At 39.2% G+C, this 20,494-nt stretch overlaps 1 protein-coding gene and 1 non-coding gene across 2 annotated transcripts in view; both read left to right on the top strand.

The window, feature by feature from the left end:
• The window catches only part of Osbpl11 (oxysterol binding protein like 11), a 65,762-nt gene that overhangs the window by 33,402 nt on the left and 11,866 nt on the right, over positions 1–20,494 (top strand). Inside the window, exons 6-9 of the mRNA XM_048346808.1 lie at positions 1,825–2,026; positions 8,984–9,129; positions 13,980–14,120; positions 16,623–17,121. Of these exons, the coding sequence (XP_048202765.1) occupies positions 1,825–2,026; positions 8,984–9,129; positions 13,980–14,120; positions 16,623–17,121 (988 nt within the window). The remainder of the gene's footprint in view (positions 1–1,824; positions 2,027–8,983; positions 9,130–13,979; positions 14,121–16,622; positions 17,122–20,494) is intronic.
• On the top strand, positions 1,109–1,239 carry LOC125352100. Its single transcript, XR_007211105.1, has one exon. It is a non-coding gene; the product is annotated as a small nucleolar RNA SNORA33 (small nucleolar RNA).

Raw genomic sequence — 20,494 nt, 5'->3', positions numbered from 1 at the left:
GAAATGGCAGAGAAACACAGGAGGAAAGGCTCATCATCCCTGGCCATAAGGAAATGCAAATCAAAACAACTCGGAGTTTCCATCTCACCCCAGTTAGATTGGCGAACGTTGTGAATTTGAAATGTTGGCATGGATGTGGGGAAAATGGAACCCTACTGCACTGTTGGTGGGAATGTAAACTAGTATAACCACAATGGGCAGCAGCCTGGAGTTCCTCAGAAAACTAAACCATACCATTCTTAGGCATCTACCTGAACATCATGAGCCAGGACGTGACAAAGACATTTGCACATCCATTCATCCGTTCATTGCTGCACTATTCAAAATAGGGAAACAGCCCAGATGCCCTCCAGTAGATGAGTGGATCCAAAAAATGTAGTACCCATACATAATGGAATTTTACCCCAGCCATTAGAAAGAATAAATAATGTCATTTTCAGGGAAATAGATTAAACTAGAACAAATCATATTAAGTAAGGTAAGCCAAGTTCAGAGAGACAAACAGCATATGTTCTCTCTGATATGCAGAAATTAGATCTAAAATACATTAGGATATGATAAATTATACAGGATTCTAGACACACATGGTGAGACCACAAGAGGATACTTAGGAAAGAAACACAAAGGTGCAATGCCTATATGCTTCTCCATATTTACATAAAATAATATATATCAAAATGAACTCTTAAGGTATGGAAACAAGAGGTTTCTTGCTTTAAAAATTTTTGCTTCTTGATGATTCTGTCATCTTTATGTAGGTATATTCAAGAGAAGAGTGTGGAGAGTGTACAGACCTAGAGAGGAAAAGGGTGAAAAAGTGCAACAGTGGAGTTCACTGAACACTGAAAGTGAACTAACTATACAACTCATGGGTGGAGATGAGAGGAAGAGAGGGAGGGAACAGAAGACATGGTACGAAAGGGAATGTACTTATTACCTGACTCATGTAATTGTAATCCCTCTATGTATCACTTATATAATAATGAAGTATATTAATTTAGAAAAAAATAAAGAAATAAGCTAGTTTCCAAAGAATGGGCAATCTAAACATTTGCATATACTCATCAATCATTGTTAGTCACTGACTCCATTAGAAAAAGTAGACAGAAAGCCAGCCAGTGAATCTGCTTACCTAAATGTGTGTATGCCGAGATTTAGATAAAGCTGGCAAGAATAGTGCCATGATTCAAGCCTTAAGGATAATCAAAGTCATTAAGGTCCCTGAGAATGACTACAACAAATTTAAATATTGGGAAGCATTTTTGTAAGACTTCAGTGGTTCAAATAATGCTGAGAATTTAAATGAAACTTCAAAATGTTAATTGAAAAAAAAAAAAGGAAAAAGAAAAAAATAGGAAAAGTAGACAGAGCTTCTAACTGAAAGTCGACTCTCTTTTAACCTGAAGGGCTCAGATTTATCTGGCCAAGTTAACAGGACCAGAAGCTAGGTTAGGGAAGAGGAAGCAAATAAGACATGTTCTCGGTGTTAGTTTACATTAAGCCTGACAAGGAGTGAACTATTTGGTATTGCTGTTAAAGATGTCTTGGAAGATTTGTTCTGATAACTTGTACACATTTTTGCTGTTAATGAAAATTTTTGATCTTTGTCAATTCCAAAGGAAAAAAGATTACACTCTTGTTCACTTACTAGGCATCATTAAATACATAGTGAAAATAGTCTAGAAAAGTTAAAATAGACTTCTAAACCAAATAAATATGTCCTTAGACTGTTCATAAAGTGACTGATGATTACAAGCAGCAACTGAATATGTAGATAGATATTATACATACATTAAGAGTGAGATCCATTGAACTCTTTTCTAGATGATGTCTCATGCTGAAGGACAACAGAGAGACTTAATTAGGCGGATTGAATGTCTTCCTGCTTCTGGCCTTCTAAGTTCCTTGGACCAGGATCTCTTAATGCTCAAAGCGACGTCCATGGCAACTATGAACTGCTTAAATGACTGCTTTCATATTCTCCAGTTACAGCACGCATCGCATCAGAAGGGCTCCTTGCCTTCAGGTAAGTTTTAGATGAAAGGTAGGACTTAACATTAAGGGTGAAAACCTGAAAAGAATTGCGTGTGTTATTCCAACTCTGGGAAATTTTTTAAAAAGGTGAGAGGAGTAAAGAAACCCAGCAAATGAACCTCTTGTTTTTTAGTTATCACCATAATAGTATATAAGTTTTTCCTAACTGATAATCTAAAATGACTCTAGTATAAGCCAAATATGTCCTAAAAATGACTCATCAAGTGAATATGGCTAAAATGGCAACTGAATATATATATACACATATTAGAAATGTTGATCAAGACTCACTTAATTGTTGAATACATATTTAGAAAACTCAAACTCAAAATGTCAAAAATTGAACTCAAACTCCCAGCTTTTGTATTTCTGTTAAAAGTTGATGGTGGGCTGGGGATATAGCCTAGTGGCAAGAGTGCCTGCCTTGGATACACGAGGCCCTAGGTTCGATTCCCCAGCACCACATATACAGAAAACGGCCAGAAGCGGCGCTGTGGCTCAAGTGGCAGAGTGCTAGCCTTGAGCGGGAAGAAGCCAGGGACAGTGCTCAGGCCCTGAGTCCAAGGCCCAGGACTGGCCAAAAAAAAAAAAAAAAAAAAAGTTGATGGTATCTCCTTCCATCTATCTATCCAGTTGGCCAAAGAAGAAACATTGAGGTCTTCATTTATATATATATATGCACCCATATCAGTTTTCAGTTAGAAAAATAATATATATGGGTGGTGTGTTAGGGTACTAATTTGTTGGAAAAAAGTGCATTTATTTATTTATTTATTTATTTATTTATTTATTTATTTATTTATTGCCAGTCATGGGCCTTGAACTCAGGGCCTGAGCACTGTCCCTGGCTTCATTTTTGCTCACGGCTAGCACTCTACCACTTGAGCCATAGCACCACTTCTGGCCATTTTCTATGTATGTGGTGCAGGGGAATCAAACCCTGGGCTTCATGTATACAAGGGAAGCAATCTTACAACTAGACCATATTCCCAGCCCAACAAATTATTTTTAATGGCACTTGTAAAGATAAGGACGCTATTAAACAGGCAAGTAAGTTGTCCATAAACCCTTCAAGAACTCATAGTCCAATTAGTAAAGAAACTTGGATTTAGTAACTGTAAAAATTAAGTAAAGTACTCCTCTAACAATAGGAGCAAAGCAATATTTGAGAATAGATGGTTGAACAAATAATTCTGATAGGAAAAAGCCTGGAACATGATGTGAAGAAAAGAGAACTATGTGAAGAAAAGAGAACTATGGGGGCTGGGAATATGGCCTAGTGGCAAGAGTGCTTGCCTCGTATTCGTGAGGCCCTGGGTTCGATTCCTCAGCACCACATATACTGAAAATGGCCAGAAGTAGCACTGTGGCTCAAGTTGCAGAGTGCTAGCCTTGAAGCAAAAGAAGCCAGGGACAGTGCTCAGGCCCTGAGTTCACGGCCTAGGACTGGCCAAAAAAAAAAAGAAAAGAAAAGAAAAGAGAACTATGTGAAGAAAAGAGAAACTATGAAGAGAAGTTGGTTTGGGAGTGAAAGCTTGGCAAGAAGCTATTTGAAAAAGACATAAAAGCCTACATTTGAGTTGTGAACATGATTGGTATCTTGTAGAAATTGTTAAGTAGTCCTATAAATTTTCTTCAGTTATAAAGTAACATACTCATTCTACAAAATTTAGAAACCGCCAAAACTTCTACATAGTTGAAAGAAGAAGCAAAAAAATTAATTGCCTATTCAGCAGAAATCACCACTAGTAATATATTATTACTTATCTTATTTTTAGAAAACATGTAAATTTATAATTCGTTTTCAGTACTTGGATTTGAACTCAGGACTTTGCACTTAGTAGATAGGTGTTGTACTACTGAACTACTTCTGCCCTTTTTTTCTTCCTTTTTTTTTTTTTCCAGTCCTGGGGCTTGAACTCAGGGCCTGAGCACTGTCCCTGAGCTTCTTTTAAGGGTAGTGCCCTACCACATCAGCCACAGCACCACTTCTCACCTTTTCTCTTTATGTGGTACTGAGTAATTGAACCCAGGGCTTTATGCACTAGGCAAGCACTGTACCACTGTACCACTAAGTCACATTCCAAGCCCTTCTTCCACATTTTTAATGAACATAATTCACAGTACCAAGGGGCTTTCATTTTGACTTGTCCATATATACATAAAATGTACCTTAATCTGACACCTCTTGCATCATTCTCCCTTATTCCCCCCTCGCTGCTCTGGTACTTTTTGCCACAGAGTCTTGCTTTTTGTTCTTTTTTGCCTAGCCTGGGCTGGCCTATGATCCTTCAGTTTACATCTTCCTCTTTATTATCTGGGATAACTAACGGGCATGTTTCACCACACATAACTGTTGAATAAGTCTCACAAACTTTTTGCCTGTGTTGGCCTTGAACCAATCTCTGCTTCCTAATGAGCAAGGATTGTAAATGTGAGCTGCTGTTGCTTTTTCTATAACATACATTTTAAACTTAATATCAAGAACATTTTCCAAATTATGTGCTTTTTAAAAATATGCTTTCTGGGTCTGGGAATATGGTCCTAGTGGTAAAGTGCTCGCCTCATATACATGAAGCCCTGGGTTCGATTCCTCAGCACCACATATATAGAAAAAAGCCGGAAGTGACGCTGTGGCTCAAGAGGTAGAGTGCTAGCCTTGAGCAAAAAGAAGCCAGGGACAGTGCTCAGGCCCTGAGTCCATGCCCCAGGACTGGCAACAAAAATAAAACAAATAAACAAATGTATTTAAACTTATAAAAAATTACTTTAAAATATGCTTTCAATAAACATAATTTTTATTGCCTGCATTATTTTCCCTGGAGGTCCTATACTTTGGCTTACTTAACTATTTCTTATTGAATGTTAGATAATAAGAAATTTGAGTTAATTCCAGTTAATACTAATTATGTGAAGGAAATGAAGCAGTTTATTTCCAGCCTATGCTACTTTTTTTTAAAGTATATGTAGTAGCACAGTGCCAGATACTAGATTAAATGCTCAACAAAGGAGCTAACAAACAGTACAAGAAATATATCCAATGCCTAAGGTATGAAACTGTAACCTCTCTGTACATCAGTTTGACAGTAAAAAAATAAATTTTTAAAATGCTCAATAAATTACTTGATTTAATTCTATGCTTTTTGTTTTTGGTAGTACTAGGGATTAGAACTCAGGACCACTGGTGTCAGGGCCACTTGTGTGCTAGGCTGGCATGACACTATTCAATTGTGCCTCTAGCTCTGTTTTATGCGATTTTTTTGTTTTGTTTTGTTTTTATTTTTGCCAGTCCTGGGGATTGGACTCAGGGCCTGAGCACTGTCCCTGGCTTCTTTTTGCTCAAGGCTAGAACTCTTACCATTTGAGCCATAGTGCCAGTTCCGGCTTTTTCTGTTTATGTGGTGCTGAGGAATTTAACCCAGGGCTTCATGCTTGCAAGGCAAGCACTCTACTGCTAAGCCATATTCCCAGCCCCTATGCCAGTTATTTTTATGATAGGATCTAATAGCTTTGGTTTGTTTTAGATGTATTGGAATTTGGATTCAGAGCCTCAAACATGTTAAGCAGGCACTCTACTTCTTGAGCTGTTCTACCAGCTCAATTTTGCACCAGTAATTTTTGAGATAGGGTCTTCCTTTATGCCTCCTACTCTGGTCTTGACTGTGGTTCCCCTATTTGTGCTTCCTTTTGTTGCTGGCATAACAGGTGCTTTTTCACCATTCTCAGCCATTGATAGTGATGGCATCTCCTGGGCTTTTTTTTTTTTTTTTGCTGTGATGGCCTCAGACCTTTTTCCTATTATCTCCATCTGCTAAGTAGCTAAGATTACAGGCTTGACCATCACGTCCAGCCTACACCTTTTTAAAAAATCTGTAGAAATTTGATTTGTGTGGCTTAAACTAATAATATAGTCTTATTTCTCTTAGCTTCATAATTAAGAGAGTATGTGTAATATAGATTTGTGTAATATAGATTTAAGTGTTTAACAGTTCTAACAGCATCCCTAATTTTTGGATCACAGGTTTGTGATATTTTGGGGAATTAATTGCCATCTTTTCCAAGTTATGCCTGTAGACCTCTTTTTTTGTGTGTGTTCTGGTCCTGGGGCTTGAACTCGGGGCCCTGTGCACTGCCCCTGAGCATTTGTGCTCAAGGCTAGCACACTGTACCACTTGAGCCATAGTCCCACCTAAGGCTTTTTGGATACTTAAGTGGTTAGAAGCCATGGACTTTCTTGCCCAGGCTGACTTTTGAACCCTGACCCTCAGATTTCAGACTCTTGGGTAGCTAGGATAACAGGAGTTAGCCACTGGCACCTGGCTTAATGGTACTGAGCTTTAAACCCAGCCCCTAATGCTTGACAGGCAAGCATTCTGTCACTTGATACACCCCCTCCAGCTCAAAATTTACTTTTAAATCACTTGAGAATAGAAGTGTCACTTGAAAGTGAAACATAATTCATTCCAACTGAAATTTGTGATGACTACAAAAACGACACCTACATTCAAATGTTTAGTTCCATAAGAACTTTATATTTTTGAGGTAGGTTGTTAGAATGTAGCCCATGCTTTCTCAAGCTCATGATCATCCTATCTCAGCTTCCCAGTGCTAGCAATAGAGGGATGTGTCATCATATCAGACTTGTAAGGTCTTATCTTAATATATGTTGTCTAAAGACTCAGTGGTATCCCTTTGTTTAGAAGGATCCTGAGACCAACTGATACAATTAATCTGATACAATTTTTGAGAGTTTCCAGTCCACTGAATGATCTGTTAAAATGGATCTTTTCCCCCCCAGTTCAACAATTTAACCTAGGGCCTGTCATTTAATAGGAAATCCTGTACCATCTGAGCTACATTCTTAGTCCTTTTATTTTTCCGTGCCTGTTTTGGTACTTGAATTCAGGGCTCGGGTACTGTCCTTGAGCTTTTGTGCTTATGGCTAGTGCTCTACCACGAGCCACAGCTCCTCTTTTGGTGGCTAATTAGAGATAAGAGTCTCACAGATTTTCCTGCCAAGACGGGCTTCAACCTGTGATTTTCAGATCTTAGCCTCCTGAGTAGTTAGGATTACTAACTGGTGCTGATGGCATGATGGCATGAGCCATCAGCACCTAGCCTTTGTATTTTGCTTTAGAGGTAGGGTATTGCTACCTTTGCCTGAGCCGGCCTCAGAATCTTGATCTTTCACCTCCTCAGTGTCTAGGCCTGCACTGGTGCCCAATAAAAATGAGTCTTTTAATCAGTGCCCACATGCATTTTATTTTTAAAAGTAAGGAAATATGGGTATAGATATTAAAAATATATATTTTAGGGGGTTTGGCCTAGTGGTAGAGTGCTTGCCTAGCATGCTTGAAGCCCTGGTTTTGATTCCTTGGTACCACATACACAGAAAAAGCTGAAAGTGGCACTGTGCCTCAAGTGGTAGAGTGCTATCTTTGAGCAAAAAGAGCTCAAGGACAGTGCTCATACCCTGAGTTTATGCCCCAGGGCTGGCAAAAAATAAAATATATTAGGGTAGAGGGCTGGGAATATAGCCTAGTGGTAGAGTGCTTGTCTTGTATACATGAAGCCTTGGGTTCAATTCCTCAGCACCACTTATATAGAAAAAGCCAGAAGTGACACTGTGGCTCAAATGGTAGAGTGCTAGCCTTGAGCAAAAAGAAGCCAGGGACAATACTCAGGCCCTGAATTCAAGCAGCAGGACTGGCAAAAAATGAACAAACAAACAAAAAAATACATTAGGGTAAAAGCAATGTGTTTTCATTTCTTTGGAATTTATAAACAGCCCCCCAGGAACTTATCCAGGGCATTCCTCTAATCTTGTATCTCCCTAACTGCCAAGAGGAGCAAGGTTTGAGGAGTAAGGCAAGGTAGTTTTGGTAGCCTAGTGGGGACTTCATAATTGAGTCTTGTGCTGAAATCTACAGCTTTGTTATAGACTGAGTGAATTCCTATTTATAAGTTTCTACCTGTCACAGTTGAGTATCCCTTATACTAGCACTGACTAACCTAGCTTCTCTGAAACCTAGATCAGCCTCTGAAATCAAATGGAACATTTCCATTATTGATTAGGCATAGAATCCACTTTGTTAAACTAGTTGAGGTAACAAGAGACCTTTGAGTCATTAACTGAGAAGATGACAGGTCTCTATGTGACCACTGTCTTTCACTAGGTCAGCTATTATTTATTCAGTAGAAAAGTTTTTCAGTTTAAAAAGTTAGGTGGTGGGCTGGGGATATGGCCTAGTGGCAAGAGTACTTGCCTCATATACATGAGGCCCTGGGTTCAATTCCCCAACACCACATATACAGAAAACGGCCAGAATTGGCGCTGTGGCTCAAGTGGCTGAGTGCTAGCCTTGAGCAAAAAGAAGCCAGGGACAATGCTCAGGCCCTAAGTCCAAGGCCCAGGACTGGCCAAAAAAAAAAAAAAGTTAGGTGGTGTTTTTATGCTTGAAATGAAGGAAAGATGTTTGGAGCAATTTTAAAATTAGATCCAATGAGTTATTTTGATTGTTTATAGAATTATAATCCCAATTTGGCACAAATTACAGCCTGACAGCCTGAGACCCCTCTTGTAGTTGTTACCTTCAAAGCCTAATGCATACCTGTTGGTTACTAGAAGGCACAATTTATTCAGAGAGCACAGCAAATCACCTGATTGGGAATACACTTCATGATTCAAACATGGCCAAGAAATAAGTTCAGACCTATTCAGAGTTGATTTCTCTTAAATAGTATCTCATTTCAAGTTGCCAGTTGCTCTGCAGTAAAATACCCAATCATGGAGCTTATGCTAATGAGATTCAGTGGCAGTCTTTCAGGTACGGGTTGAATTGCTTTTAGTCTTGTAGGCTCAAAACAAAATTGTTTAATAAAATCTGCATCTGCTGAACTTTCCAGATTATGAGCAAGTTTCAGCGCAAGTTTTCTCTTACTTCATCAGGAACGACAATCGAGTGGTTAGAACCAAAGATAGCTTTATCAAACCACTATAAAAATGGAGCTGAGCAGCCCTTCACAACTGAGCAGAGTAAGCCCATGGCAGTCCCAGAAGAGCAGGCTGTTGCAGAATCTGGACTATTAGCAAGGGTAAGGTAATAAGAAAATACGTTTTTGATGTAAGAAATTATAAATCAATGAAAAGAGTCGATTTTTTTATTGTTAGGATGTTATGTAACGCTAAAGCAACAGTTGTAGATTATAAGCATTATTGCTCTACTTTAAACTTCATTTGCTTTGAAGAGGTCTCATATTAAACTCAACATTTATTTCTTAGGTTAAATTATATACCCTTTATAGCTTTGTATTGCTTGCGATGAATGTATTTTAAAAACTTGAAACATAATTTTTTCTGGAAAGTAAGTTATCTACTAAGATTATAGAATTATTTTTTAAATTTTTTGTTGGTTGTGGGGGCTTGAACTCAGAGCCCGAGCTCTATCCCTGAGCTCTTTTGCTCAAGGCTAGCACTCAACCACTTTGAACCATAGTACTACTTTTGGTGTTTGAGTAGTTAATTGGAGATAAAAGTCTCACAGGGACTTTTCTGCTCAGGCTGGCTTTAAACCATGACCCTCAGATCTCAGCCTCCTGAGTAGCTAGGATTACAGTCATGAGCCAACAGTGCCTGGCTTGCAAAATATTTATGTCTTACCTCCTACCTTTTTTTTTTTTTTAAAGTTTTGAGATGATATAACTAATGTAGTCCAGACTCACCTTGAATGCAGGATTCTTCTGTATTATCTCAAGTGCCACCACACCCATCTTGCTACCTATTATTTTAATTTCACATTGCCTACTAAATGTTATTAGTAAATGTATAAGTTGAAAATTGTACTGCTATGGGGAGCTTTTTGATAGCACATGCTTTACCTAGCTGGTATTTCAGATCTTACTCTATTTAAAAGAGCACATGATCTCAGGGATTAGTATTTTTGTTTTTGTTTTTGTTTTTGCCAGTCCTGGGGCTTGGACTCAGGGCCTGAGCACTGTCCCTGGCTTCTTTTTGCTCAAGGCTAGCACTCTGCCACTTGAGCCACAGCGCCACTTCTGGCCATTTTCTGTATATGTGGTGCTGGGGAATCGAACCCAGGGCCTCATGTATATGAGGCAGGCACTCTTGCCACTAGGCCATATCCCCAGCCAGGGATTAGTATTTTTATAAAGTATTACTCATTCAACATTTCTTTTAAGATAAAAAGTATTTTATTTTGTTCATAGATCTACTACTGTTATAAATCATGTTGGGTTTTTTGGGTTGTTTTGACTCTTTGTGTTCACATCTACCATTTTTATGGCCTCAGTAATTACATAGATAATTTTATTTTAAGCTCTTGATACTCAGACCTCTGTAATTAAAATTTTAAATTTTGAAGCAGGCTATTGAGTTGACATCTCTATTACTGAATATCTACTTTGTTTATTCTTTATTTTTATAAGTAGGACTGTATTATCTTATTTGCTGCTTTTTTCCTCCTCTTTCTTTGGATTGTTTCTTTAGTTTGTGTCCCCAGTAGAAATACTGAGTCAAGAGCAATACATATTTTGTGGTTATTTATGTGTTAGTAAATTACATCTTAAATGATGTGACAGAGATTTTTTTTTTTTTTTTGGCCAGTCCTGGGGCTTGGACTCAGGGCCTGAGCACTGTCCCTGGCTTCTTTTTGCTCAAGGCTAGCACTCTGCCACTTGAGCCACAGCGCCACTTCTGGCCATTTTCTGTATATGTGGTGCTGGGGAATTGAACCCAGGGCCTCATGTATACAAGACAAGCACTCTTGCCACTAGGCCATACCCCCAGCCCTGTGACAGAGATTTTCAAAGCTGGCAAAGGTGTTGACTCACTGAGGTGGGCAGTGGGGACAGGAGGCAGGACGTGACATGTATGAGATGCTTTTTTGTCTGTAGCTTTTTGACTAGATTATTTATAGAGCCAACCAATTAGCAAATATTTATTAAGCTATCTAGTTAAGACAAGTCCAACATTAAGAACTGAAGGAGAAGAAAATACTCGGTTTGGAGTAATAACACATACTTCTGGGAACACTGAAACATGATCATACAAAGAAAGCAATATCTTTTTTCCTTAGTTGATGTAGTTGAGACTTAGGAGATGAACAGTCAGAGAAAGAAAGAAGGGAGACACTGAGTGAATGGATGATAAATGCTTTAGAGACAAAGTGGAACTAGAATTGGGCATTGACAGGAAAGGATTTGCAAAGTGGAGAAATAACAGGCAAGAACACTACAGCACATATGATTATTGCCTAGTGGTTTGAACTCAGGATGTGCCATTTGCTAACATGTGGCCCACTTAACACTCTTAGTTTTAGTTTCTTCATCTGTAAAGCAGTGACAGCACCTTATGAGATTATGATAAGCCATAGTATCTAGCTTATGACAAAGGTCATAGTGTTATTGAACATTATATTCATGTTGCACCCTGTGGAATAATACTCCCTAAACACTGCTCCATGGACCTCAGTGTAAACAGCCCTGCAAAAATGTAAGCCAAGGAGACAAATTAATGACAATAGGATCATAAGTGTAGAAAGGGATATGAAATACTTATTGCTTTGTAGTATGAGTTGGAATTAAAAGGTGATCAAAGAGTATTCAGCAAAAATAAAGTAGGCAGGGTACATTTCAAATGAAAAGCAAAACAAGCTCTGTGAATCCCCTGATTTCTGCCTCCCAAAGAGCTAGGATTACAGGCTTGTCTCACTGTACCTGGGTCTTTTTATCCTTCCTATTTATTTGTTTGTCCCATTCCTGGGGCTTGAATTCAGGACCCGGGCCACAGTCCTTGAACATTTTGAGCCACAGCTCTACCTCTGATTCTTTTTGGTGCTTAATTGGAAATAAGAGTCTCATGGTCTTTCCTGACCTGGTTGGCTTTTTGTACCACAATCCTCATATCTCTTGAGTAGCTAGGATTATAGGCCTGAGCCACTGGCTTACCTTATCTGGTTGTGGGTTTTTTGTTGTTGTTGTTTTCAGTGCTGGGATGTGAATTCAGGGTCTCCAGTTGTGGCATCTTGCTTCTAATACTTTTTTCCCCTATTCTGAAAGGTACTTTGGCTATTTTTTAAAATAAATATAATAATTTTATGGTTATCATGACAATGTAGAACAGAAGGGTTACAATTCCATAAATCGGGTAAAGAGTAGTTCTTCTTGGCCATTGTCACCCCTTCCTTCACTTTCCCCAGTTTCCTCCTTCTGTCTCTGCCCTCAAGTTGCATAGTTTATTTTTCACATAGTGTACATTGGGTACTATGACTGCATTCGTTTACCCTCCCTCCATTTCAGTTTCCTCACCCTTATACCCTCTAAAAAGACAAAAAACAAACACCACCAATAACAACAAAAAAACTCATTATTTTTATAGTGAAACAGAGGTGTTTTATTTCTTTAATATTTTTAGTGGAGGAAGTGTTTTTGGTTTTTGTTTTATCAGTACTGGGGCTTGAACTCAGGGCCTGAGTATTGACCCTGGCTTCTTTTTGCTCAAGGCTAGCACTCTGCCACTTGAACCACAGTGCCACTTCTGGCTTTTTCTGTTTATGTGGTGCTGAGAAATCAAACCCAGGGCTTCATGCATGCTAGGCAAGCACTCTACCACTAGGCCACATTCCCAGCCCCTTGTTGTTATTTTTTAATACTAGTATTGAACATATCTGAGTGCCTCAGACATGCTAAATGTCCGCTTTACCACTGAGCTGTATGCCATTCACTAAAGCTGTATTTATTAATCTGTAGCCTGTTTTCACCTCAGATTTAATGATACCTTACCAGATCATTGAAGGATTTAATGATACCTTACCAGATCATTGGAGAACATTATTTAATCAAATACTAGAAAGGTTTCCCCCCCCCCCAAAGCCTCATAAAATTATTTAATCTTAAAAAATAATTACATTTAGGGCTGGGAATGTGTCCTGGTAGTAGAGTGTTTGCCTAGCATGCATGAAGCGCTGGGTTCAATTCCCCAGTACCACATGAACAGAAAAAGCCAGAAGTGGTGCTGTGGCTCAAGTGGTAGAGTGCTAACCTGAGCAAAAGGAAGCCAGACTAGGCTCAGGCCCTGAGTTCAAGAGCCAGGACTGGCAAAAAAAAAAAAAAAATTACATTTGACATAGAGAAGGAGACTATTAGCTTTCTCTTGTTTTATACTGAGCAAACATTTAAGTCTACTTAAACTATATAATTTAGACTACATATCAAGAAACATTTAATGAAATATATACTTACTGAAAAACAAGGATTGAGAAAGCCTTTGGGATCTGTCCTTAAGACCATAAAAATAGAATAATTCTGTCATACACGAACAGTAGTTGCTTGCATTGTCTTAACCGTTTATGGGATTTTCAGAATGTGAGGGTTTTTTTTTTCTATTAAGATTATTTTTATTAGAATGTGAGATTGTGTAGATTTTCTTGATAGAAAGGAAGTAGAAAAAAAAGGAAGTTAAAAGCAAAAATGTGGTCAGAAACCTGTTAATTGATAAATTTAACTATCTTTGTATGTATTATACAATGCAAGGACAATTAAAGGATAAATTTAAATAGTGGGGGGGTAAGACTGTGAACTCATCAATGTCAATTACAGATATTGATGGTATCCCCAGACAGGTGGTCAAGCCTGAGATTCGAATGAGACAGTTTTTGCTCTTTTTGGAATTTCCTGTTTATATAAAACACATTTCATATGCAATGCATATGGCAAAACCACAAAATGTTCAATTGCATTAATAATAGGCCCTTTGAAGGCGATTTATCCCATGGCGAAATAATGAAAATTTTATTTTCAGAAAGATTTACACCCATCTTCTGATTTGTTTAGGACCAGTGTGAGTATTTTCAAGCTTGAATATTTTATTCTTCATTGACATTGGTCAGTACTTATAACTCTAGACTTCTGCTTTATTTTCCTCCTAGGAACCAGAAGAAATCAACACTGACGATGAGATTGAGGACACCTGTGACAACAAAGAGGATGACTTGGGAGCTGTGGAGGAGCAGCGCAGCGTTATTCTTCATCTTCTGTCCCAGCTCAAGCTGGGCATGGATTTAACTAGAGTAAGAGGACAGACTGACCACAGAGAATGTTAGGGCAGGAGAGTATCTGAATGGTTTGGGTTTTGTGTTGTTTTTTTAACCACTTGAGCTGTACTCCAGGTCCTGAACTTTGCTAATGTTGTCAGGACTTTTCATTCTTCATGGTTTGCCTTCCCATCCTCCTCATCAACTTCTAGATGCAGAGGCAGGAAAATCTTGAGTTTGAAGCGAGTCTGTGCTGGGAGTTTAGTCCCAGTGTAACCCTACACAGCTTACTTGGCGCAAACAAACTAAAATCTAATTTTTATTTTTATTTATTTACTTTTTTGCCAGTCCTGGGGCTTGAACTCAGGGCCTGAACACTGTCCCTGGCTTCTTTTTGCTCAAGGTAGCACTCTACCACTTGAGCCACAGCACCACTTTTGGCTTTTTCTGTTTATGTGGTGCTGAGGAATCGAACCCAGGGCTTCTTTATGCATGCTAGGCAAGCACTCTACCACTAAGCCACATTCCCAGCACCTTATTTTATTTTTTTATGTGCGGAAAGACTCATGGCAAAAAGCACTTAGTTTCTGTGTTTTGGGTTTTTTTCTGTGCACAATGAAAAGGATCCATTGCTGTACTACAATGGAAAATCTAAAGAAAAGCTTTTGTGTTCAAGGCTAGTGCTCTACCACTTTGAGCCACAGCTCCATCCCTGCCTTTTTGTTAGTTAAATGAAATAGAATCTCCTGGATTTTCCTGCCTAGGTTAGCTTTGAACCATGATCCTCAGATCTCAGCTTCCTGAGTAGGATTACACCTGTGGTTGCCTGGCATGGCCCCATTGCTTTTAGGCCCATGGCAAAGCAAAGCATGGAAGAAGGAGCATGGTGGAGCATGCTCACTTATTTTATGAAAGCTAGGAATCAAAGAGGACACAGACAGGAAGGCATACTCTTCAAAGGTGTGGCCCCAGAAACCTGCCAAGTAGGCCCCACCTTCCACAGTTAAACCACCTCTCAGAATTCTATTCAGTTTTGAATCCATCACTGGATTAAACCATTAACTCAAAGCTCTTTATGATCTGGACATCTCTGAAAATGCTCACACAGATATAATCTGAGGAACCATCTCCCAAACCAATCAAGATAGCGTTTTATAGTCTTTTCTTGACCAGTGTTTATGTTTAATCATAGCCATTTTGGCAAGCTTTCATTTTCTTTTTTTTTTTTTGTCCCCCATTCCTGAGGCTTTAACTCGGCCTGAACTTCATTTGCTGCTGGCTAGCACTCTACTACTTAAGCCAAAGCACTTTCTTTTGAAACTAGCTTGCTTAAATATGCGTAATGCATGTTTTTTATGTGTGTCATAAATTAGAGGCCAGCCTGGGATACATTGTGACAACCTGTCTTAAATATTTATATATACGTATATATATGTATATGCATATATGTGTATGTATGTATGTTCTGACTTCTTTCATTCTTTCCTAAACAGTATACATATTGACATAGTTATGCTTTTTGTGCCAGTCCTGAGGCTTGAACCCAGGGCTTAGGTACTGTCCCTGCTCCACTTCCAGCTTTTTTTGGTGGTTAATTAGAGAGAGTCTCATGGACTTTCCTGCCTGGGTTGGCTTTGAACCACAGTCCTCAGCTCTCAAGCCTCTTAGATTATAGGTATGAGGATTATAGGTATGAGTCACCAGCACCTAGCAGCATGCTTATTTTTTAATAAGATCGAATAATTTTTTTATATCATTGTTTGTTTGTTTTATGCCAGTCCTGGGGCTTGAACTCAGTGCCTAAACACTGTCCCTGAGCTTTGTTTGCTTAAGGCTAGCACTCTACCATTTGAGCCACAGTGCCACTTCCAGCCTTTTCTGTTTATGGGGTACTGAGGAATGGAACCCAGGGCTTCATGAATGCTAGGCAAGCATTCTACCACTAAGCCACATTCCTAACCCTGTATCATTGTTTTTTGGTTTTTGGGTTTTTTTTTTGGCCAGTCCTGGGGCTTGGACTCAGGGCCTGAGCGCTGTCCCTGGCTTCTTTTTGCTCAAGGCTAGCACTCTGCCACTTGAGCCACAGCGCCACTTCTGGCCATTTTCTGTATATGTGGTGCTGGGGAATCAAACCCAGGGCCTCATGTATATGAGGCAGGCACTCTTGCCACTAGGCCATATCCCCAGCCCCTGTATCATTGTTTTTATTTATTTATTTATCTATCTATCTATGTATTTATTTATTTATTTTTTGGCCAGGCCTGGGCCTTGGACTCAGGGCCTGAGCACCGTCCCTGGCTTCTTCCCGCTCAAGGCTAGCACTCTGCCACCTGAGCCACAGCGCCCCTTCTGGCCGTTTTCCATATATGTGGTGCTGGGGAATCGAACCGAGAGCTTCATGTGTAGGAGGAGGCAAGCATTCTTGCCACTAGGCCATATTCCCAGCCCTGTATCAGTGTTTTTAATGTCCATTTAGAATGAATGCTTTGAAGGTGATAAGAATTTTTTCTTTTTGGTTCATTTTTCTTGTTGCTTCAGGTGGTGCTTCCTACATTTATCCTAGAGAAACGATCCTTGCTGGAAATGTATGCAGATTTTATGTCTCATCCAGACCTATTCATAGCCATCACTAATGGAGCCACAGCAGAAGACAGAATGATTCGTTTTGTTGAGTACTATCTTACCTCATTTCATGAAGGCCGGAAAGGCGCTATTGCTAAGAAACCATACAATCCTATCATTGGAGAAACATTTCACTGTTCTTGGAGGATGCCAAAAAGTGAGGTAGCATCCAATACTGTTAGCAGCTCTTCCACCCAGGCAGTCACAAATCATGCTCATCTGTCAGAAGAACCTTTGAGCCAGATGGGATCAGACTATTACACAGTCAGATTTGTTGCTGAGCAGGTTTCCCATCATCCTCCAGTCTCAGGATTTTATGCAGAATGTGCAGAACGGAAGATGTGTGTAAATGCCCATGTCTGGACTAAAAGCAAATTCTTAGGCATGTCAATAGGTGTGACAATGGTTGGAGAAGGTAAGTAGAAATACTTTTGTTCTTCAATTTTTAATATTAAACTACAGTCAGATTTTTAGAAGCAATATAGATATTTATTTTGAAATATTTGTGTATTAGAATAGAAGACTTAAAATATTACGTATACTAGAGCTGGAAGCCCTGGGTTCGATTCCTCAGCACCACATACACAGAAAAAGCCAGAAGTTGTGCTTGTGGCTCAAGTGGCAGAGTGCTAGCCTTGAGCAAAAAGAAGCCAGGGACAGTGCTTAGGCCCTGAGTTCAAGCCCAGGACTGGCAAAAAAACAAAACCAAACAAAAAATATTACGTATACTGATTTCTTTGTTCCAATTTCTATTGTGTTCTAGAACGCTTGTTGGAGAGTAGGGAGACTATAACTATGAAGTAACTAGCTTATCCTTTAATATACTTTTTCTGACTTTTAAGTATATTTTTCTTTTTTTTGCCAGTCCTGGGGTTCCACAGCGCCACTCCTGGCCGTTTTCTGTATATGTGGTGCTGGGGAATTGAACCCAGGGCTTCATGTATACGAGGTAAGCACTCTTTGCCACTAGGCCATATCCCCAGCCCCAAGTATATTTTTCTTGTTAAAACTAGAAAAGAAAATTTGAAACAGGAATAAAAGCATCTCTGATCCCTTCATCTACAGATGGTTAGTTTGAGCTAGCATATTTTTTTTTTTTTTGGCCAGTCCTGGGGCTTGGACTCAGGGCCTGAGCACTGTCCCTGGCTTCTTTTTGCTCAAGGCTAGCACTCTGCCACTTGAGCCACAGCGCCACTTGTGGCCGTTTTCTGTATATGTGGTGCTGGGGAATCGAACCCAGGGCCTCATGTATACGAGGCAAGCTCTCCCGCCACTAGGCCATATCCCCAGCCTAGCATATTATATTTTTCACTTGGTAGATTTATTCATACTTTTTGTTTCAGAAAATGAAAGTGAGTAATAGATACAATTTAGTGTCCTGCTTTTTTTTCTTTACTAAATACATTCATTTTTCTGTGTCATTTGTAAGGCAAATATTATAATGATTGTATAATTACCTGTGAAGTACATTACTGCTGGGCACTGGTAGGTCATGCCTATGACCTAGCTCTTCAGGCTGAGAACTAAGGATTGAAGTTGGAAGGTCAGAGACAGTGCCCAGACCATAAATGTTGAGGTATAGCCAGGTTTAGAACCTCATTTTTTGACATGCTCTCCTCAAAACAGTTCCTCTTTTCAGCTCATATAATAAAGAGAATTTGGTGTATTCTCTTTCATTCTCAAGAAAGAAAATACCTCAAGAAATTTTTTAAAAAGTATCTTCATGAAGGAATATAAAAAAGTTAATTTCTTTTTTTTTAAGTGCTTTTGTATATTTATGAATTGCCTTTGGGAAATAAAATTGTCATTGGTTTATTACCCTCAGCAGGAAGTAAATACAATTAAGAAATTGGTTTTATAACAATTCATTTTGCTCCTGTTCGCTATATTTTTAATATGAGAAGAAAATTCCATTTAATTATTAGACAACTTAGTTTAGACAATTTTAGTTTTTCTAAAGGTACTTGGATTTGAATTCCAGGACTCATAACCTGCTGGTTCTCTATCACTGAGCCACTCACTAGGCTAGCTCTTTTTGCATTGGTTACTAAGAAAGGCTCTCAGTTTATGCTCAGGGAAGCCTGGACTTTGATCCTCTTACTTGTGCTTCTCCAGGTCCCTGGAATGACAGTTGGGCACCACTATGTCCACCATTGTGTTTTGCTCATGGCTGGGGTAACTAACTGGCTGCACCTAGCCATCAGTCAAGATGGAATCTCACAAACTTTTTTTAAATATCCTAGCTATCCTCAAGTTGCTGTCTCCTAATTTCCATGTCCCAAACAGTTCTTAGAGAGGATTAGTACTAGTTGGAGCCACTGTACTGGCTTTTTAAAAAATATATATATAGTTCTGGGTATTGAACCTAGGGCCTCATGGATGCTTACTAAATGCTCTTGCCAGCTGGGCACCGGTGGTTCAAGCCTGTACTCCATGCTACTCAGGAGGCTGAGATATAAGGATTGCAATTCAAAGCCAGCATGGCCAAGAAAGTCCGTGAGACTCTTCTCTCCAGAGAACCCCCAGAAAACCAGAAGTGGTGCTGTGGCTCAAGTGGTATGGAGCTACCCTTGAGCTGAAGAGCTCAGTGACAGCGCCAGGCCGAGTTCAAGCCCCACAGCCAGGGAAAAAAAATCTCTTACCACTGAGCCACATCCCCACCCTAAAATTTTAGAATTAGAATTCTATGAATCTCATCCTATGTGTCTGTCCTTGCATTTATTCAAAACTGGCTATATGTTTCTTTAGAATTTACATTCTACCATGGTGACTGCATTATGCTAATAAATACATTCTTAAAATGGAAGGTCATTACACCTGTAATGCTAGCTCTCTAGGAAGCTGAGACCTGGAGGGCCTAGATTCAAAACCAGCCTTGTACAGAAAAGTCCACCAGACTGATATTTTCAATTAACCACCCAAAAGCCTGGTTGGAGATGTGGTTCAAGAGGTATAGTGTCACTGGGCACCAGTCCTCATGCCTGTAATTCTAGCTACTCAAGAGGCTGAGATCTGAGGATCAAGGTTCAAAGCCAGTGCGAGCAGGAAAGTACTTGAGATTCTTACCTCCAATTAACCACCAGAAAACCAGAAATGGTGCTGTGGCTTAAATGGTAGAGCACTAGTCTTGAGCTGAAAAACTCAGGAACAGTGACCAAGCATAGAGTTCAAGCCCCAATGACTAACCAAAAAAAAAGAAGAAAGAAAGAAAGAGCAAAGGAAAACATAAACCTAATTTATAAAGACAGGTTTTTTTTTTTACAAACGTATTAAAATACAGTGGGTTTTTTTTTAACTTTGAATTACTAATAATAATTCAGATATACCCAAGAACATTGTCTTCCATTATATAAATAAGTTATAGCTAGAAACATGTTTCTTATGAAAAGGCTTAATAGTTCTTTTGTTTATTTATTTATTTATTTATTTATTTACTGGGTGGTATTTGGGATAGAACTTAGAGGCTTACAAATGCTGTAGGCAAGTTCTCTACCACTGAGAATACTCTTGGTGTCCTTAATAATTTTTCAGGGCTGGGAATGTGGCTTATTGGTGGAGTACTAGTCTAGCATGCATAAAGAAGCCCTGGGTTCAATTCCTCAGCACCACATGTTTATTCTGCTGTGATTTTAGGGGCTTTGTATGGCCCATAGGCTAGTTCCCCACCTCTGAGAGGGAACTCAAACTGTTTCCTCTGTAGCATTCACTGATCCCATGAACCCAAAGAGACAGTAAGATCACAGTGAAAGTAACCCTGACTTACCAGGAAGTATCAACTGTAATTGTAA

This window comes from Perognathus longimembris, chromosome 5 (genome assembly GCF_023159225.1).
Source record: "Perognathus longimembris pacificus isolate PPM17 chromosome 5, ASM2315922v1, whole genome shotgun sequence".
Lineage (NCBI taxonomy): Eukaryota > Metazoa > Chordata > Mammalia > Rodentia > Heteromyidae > Perognathus > Perognathus longimembris.
Note: the sequence above shows the minus strand (reverse complement) of the source record. Positions and strands in the feature narration are given on the sequence as shown.